Source organism: Rutidosis leptorrhynchoides, chromosome 6, assembly GCF_046630445.1.
Source record: "Rutidosis leptorrhynchoides isolate AG116_Rl617_1_P2 chromosome 6, CSIRO_AGI_Rlap_v1, whole genome shotgun sequence".
NCBI classification, from domain to species: Eukaryota; Viridiplantae; Streptophyta; class Magnoliopsida; order Asterales; family Asteraceae; genus Rutidosis; species Rutidosis leptorrhynchoides.
In genome coordinates this window covers 418,469,401-418,473,458 of record NC_092338.1, presented here as the reverse complement: position 1 = coordinate 418,473,458, position 4,058 = coordinate 418,469,401, and the positions used below count along the sequence as shown (strand labels likewise).

Here is a 4,058-nt window from a genome sequence, read left to right as displayed (position 1 = left end):
TAACTTTCACGCACTAAAAATCCTCCAACAGAAGAATATGATGAGAGACTTGCTGAACATAGAAGAGATCACTGACACGTGTGAAAGCTGTATGATGGGCAAGCAACATCGAAAACCTTTCCCTCGTGACAAAGCCTGGAGAACGAAAGGTATACCAGAGCTGGTGCTCACCGACGTATGTGGACCAATGAGGACCCCGTCTCTTAACCAAAACAGGTACTTTATTCTCTTCATCGATGACTATTCTAGAATGACGTGGGTTTATTTCATGCGTGAAAAATCAGAAGTATTTTCGATATTTAAGAAGTTCAAGAACTTCGTAGAAAAAAGTAGTGGCCGTTATATAAAAACACTAAGGAGTGATAGAGGGAAAGAATACACCTCTACACAATTCAATAAATTTTGCGAAGATGAAGGTGTTAAACGTCAACTCACTGTTGGTTACGCTCCAGAGCAGAATGGCGTCTCTGAACGCAAAAATAGAACTGTTATGAAAATGGCCAAAACAATGATACATGAAAAAGGCCTTCCAAATAGTTTCTGGGCTGAAGCTATATACACGGCTGTCTATATACTAAATCGATGTCCCGCGAAAGCCGTAGAAAACAAGACTCCAATAGAGTCATGGAGTGGGAAGAAACCATCAGCGAAACATCTGCGAGTATTTGGGAGTATTTTCTACATCCACATTCTTAAGGAGAAACGTTACAAGCTCCAAGAAAAATCAGAAAAAGGAATATTCTTGGGCTACAGCATACAGTCTAAAGGCTACCGAGTCTATAACCTGAAGACTAATAACATCGTGATCAGCCGAGACGTGGAGTTTGATAAAGACGCTTCTTGGAACTGGGAAAAGGACAAAGTTGAAAAACAAACATATCTGTCTCGGATATCTATGGAAACTCCAGCCCAACAACCACTACAAGTTGAGCATTCTGAACAACAAGAAAGTACCGGTGAAACAAGCCCTGCTACACCAACTTCTCCATCAACAAGATTACCTTTGGCGCAAGACGAGTCAAGTCCAGAGTCAACACCTGGAAGATTCAAAGCGTTAGCAGAGATATACGAGACTTGCAACTTCACAACTATTGAACCCGAAAGCTATGAAGTTGCATCAAAAGATGAAAAGTGGGTGGATGCTATGAACGAAGAAATCAGAATGATTGAGAAAAACAACACATAGGAGTTAGTTGATCCTCCAGAAGACAAAGAAATCATCGGAGTTAAGTGGGTTTACAAAACAAAGCTCAACCCTGATGGATCTATACAAAAACACAAAGCAAGGCTAGTAGCTAAAGGCTACTCGCAACAACCAGGAGTCGACTACACCGAAACCTACGCACCTGTAGCATGACTGGATACTATACGAGCACTTGTGGCACTAGCAGCTCAACGAAGGTGGAAGATTCACCAACTAGATGTGAAATCAGCCTTTCTAAATGGGTTTCTCGAAGAAGAAATATATGTAGAGCAACCACAAGGGTTCGTCCAGAAAGGAAAAGAAGATCAAATCCTAAAGCTAAAGAAAGCCTTATATGGACTAAAACAAGCGCCACGCGCATGGTACAGTCGTATTGACAGCTACTTCACAAGTTTAGGATTCAGGAGGAGTCAAAGTGAGCCCACACTCTACATCAAAACCCAAGGTAACTCTGACACTCTCATTCTTTCCTTGTATGTCGATGATCTTATATATACGGGAAACAATGAGAGAATGATACAAGAGTTTAAAGAAGACATGATGAAAACGTTCGAGATGAGCGACCTTGGTTTGATGCGCTATTTTCTTGGCATCGAAATTAGTCAAGAAAATGAAGGCATCTTTATATGCCAAAAGAAATACACGGAAAATCTCCTGAAAAAGTTTAAACTATATGGTTGCAAAATCGTAGCCACGCCACTAGTTGCCAATAAGAAGATGAGACAAGAAGATGGATCAGAGAAAGCAGACGCTTCAAGATTCAGAAGTCTCATTGGAAGTCTACTATATCTAACAGCAACAAGACCAGACATCATGTACGCAACGAGACTGCTATCCAGGTACATGCAAAACCCTACTCAAATACATTATGGAGCTTCTAAAAGAATATTAAGATATTTGCAAGGTACCATGGACTATGGTATATGGTACAAGCCGACTACAGACTCGAAGCTTCATGGATACACAGACAATGACTGGGCCAGATCGGTGGATGACATGAAAAGTACTTCAGGATACACATTCACACTTAGATCTGGTGTATTCTCTTGGACATCAAAGAAACAAGAAACGGTGGCACAATCGCCAGCAGAAGCCGAGTACGTCGCAGCTGCAAACTCAGCTAATCAAGCTATATGGCTAAGAAGAATTCTAGAAGACATGGGCGAAAAACAAAATGAAGCCACTCAAATATTCTGCGACAACAAGTCTGCAATTGCAATCGCTAAGAATCCTGTGTTTCATGGCAGAACAAAACATATTGACATCAAATATCACTTTCTGCGAGAAAGCTATGCCAAAAAAGACATCGAATTAAAATACTGCAAAACTGAGGAGCAGATTGCAGATATTTTCACTAAAGCACTACCAAGACCCAAGTTCGAGTATCTACGCAACAGGCTCGGAGTAACCTCTAAAAATATTAAGGAGGAGTGTTAAAATAATAATGTTTTTCTAGATATTTCTAGAATTAATTAAGTAGAAGATATTTAGCATGTAATATACTAGAAGTAGATATTTAATCAAGAAACTACTAGATTAGACTAGGTGTATATATCATGTAATTACTAGAGAAGTCTAAACCGACTTAGTGAAGCCTATAAATAGGCAAAGCTTGTTGCAAAAGTGTAGAACAACAAAAAAAACAAGTTCAATATAAAAAAAAACTCCTTTCTTACTAAAACAATAAGTCTTCATCATCTACTCTATTTGATAACTTCCGCTCTCAATATCGATCACTATCACTATCTAATAATTTAAAATTAATCAACATTATTTAATTAATCTTAATTTCTAATATTTCTAACAGTATGCAATACGTTTATGATTAACATATTTATATGTTTTAGTAGTTACTTAGACCCATCCTACTGTTTTATATTCTATATGTGTATTTTTTTTTAATTACGATGTTTTAAAGTAGCATGAAAGACCCTGTTAACATGTTCAATTCTTATTATATATGCATATAATATTTGTTCACACATATGCTGCATTTACTATAATTAGATAGCATATAATTTTCTACGAAATTTACCCTTACATACTTTTTCAGCATGGACCAACCAACACATCTTCATGATCTACGACCTAGAGATAGATTCATAACTGTAGGAGTCAAAGTATATTGACGCTGGGTTGCTAATGCATAAAAGAATGCCAACCCTATAGTTTAATGCTGCATACTAATATACATACATGTATATATTTTAAACCAATATCCATAATTTACTTATTACAATCATGTAAATGAAGTTTACCAGAATTGATTTTTAATATTAGATCTTCAATTTTAGAATGTTAAATTCATGATGAATGTTATTCAACATTAATGCATATGTATCACTGATAATTGATGTCCTTGCAATCTTGCAATAGTTTGGATCACTATTATGCAAACAATAGTATAATGTTGTCCTTAATTAACATGATAATATATATTAATAATCATAAAAACACTTGGGATGCACACTCATAGTTGTTTACATGAACTCTAAAGACACCTACTTTCTTTATAATTGCACCCACTGATTGTTGTTATTTTTCTATTTAGATTCGAAGATCTGCTTGATAAATGTCCAAAAGCAGCCTAATTTCATGGTACTCTTAACTTTCAAGTTAGATGTTGATCACTTTTTGCTTAATTTCGAATTTTATATTAATTATCATTAATTTTAAGTACAGTTCAACGTAATGGACATACATGTTTAAATTGGCTATGTAGGTCCACCCATTCTTTGGTTAACTGAAGGATGTTGAGGTGTCTTTTTTTTTTGTTTCACTTCATTCTCTGTTAGATTAGAAGTTGCAATTGCACTTGACCCATTAGTAGATTAACGATACAATGTGGGTTTTT

The 4,058-nt window shown here is 36.2% G+C and overlaps 1 protein-coding gene across 1 annotated transcript; it reads left to right on the top strand.

The window, feature by feature from the left end:
* The first annotated feature begins 268 nt into the window (after positions 1 to 268).
* Positions 269 to 2,641, top strand: LOC139855142 (uncharacterized). The gene is made up of 2 exons (XM_071844389.1): positions 269 to 1,111; positions 2,138 to 2,641. Exons 1-2 carry the CDS (start codon positions 269 to 271, stop codon positions 2,639 to 2,641), a joined length of 1,347 nt encoding a protein of 448 aa, XP_071700490.1.
* The last annotated feature ends 1,417 nt before the right edge of the window (positions 2,642 to 4,058 follow it).

What these genes read in the sequence shown, in the direction of transcription:
- LOC139855142 (XM_071844389.1), top strand. Translation starts at nt 269, where the DNA reads ATGCGTGAAAAATCAGAAGTATTTTCGATATTTAAGAAGTTCAAGAAC. An exon ending in TTGAACCCGAAAGCTATGAA is followed by an intron (nt 1,112 to 2,137) that starts GTTGCATCAAAA and finishes ATATGGTACAAG; the next exon opens with CCGACTACAGACTCGAAGCT.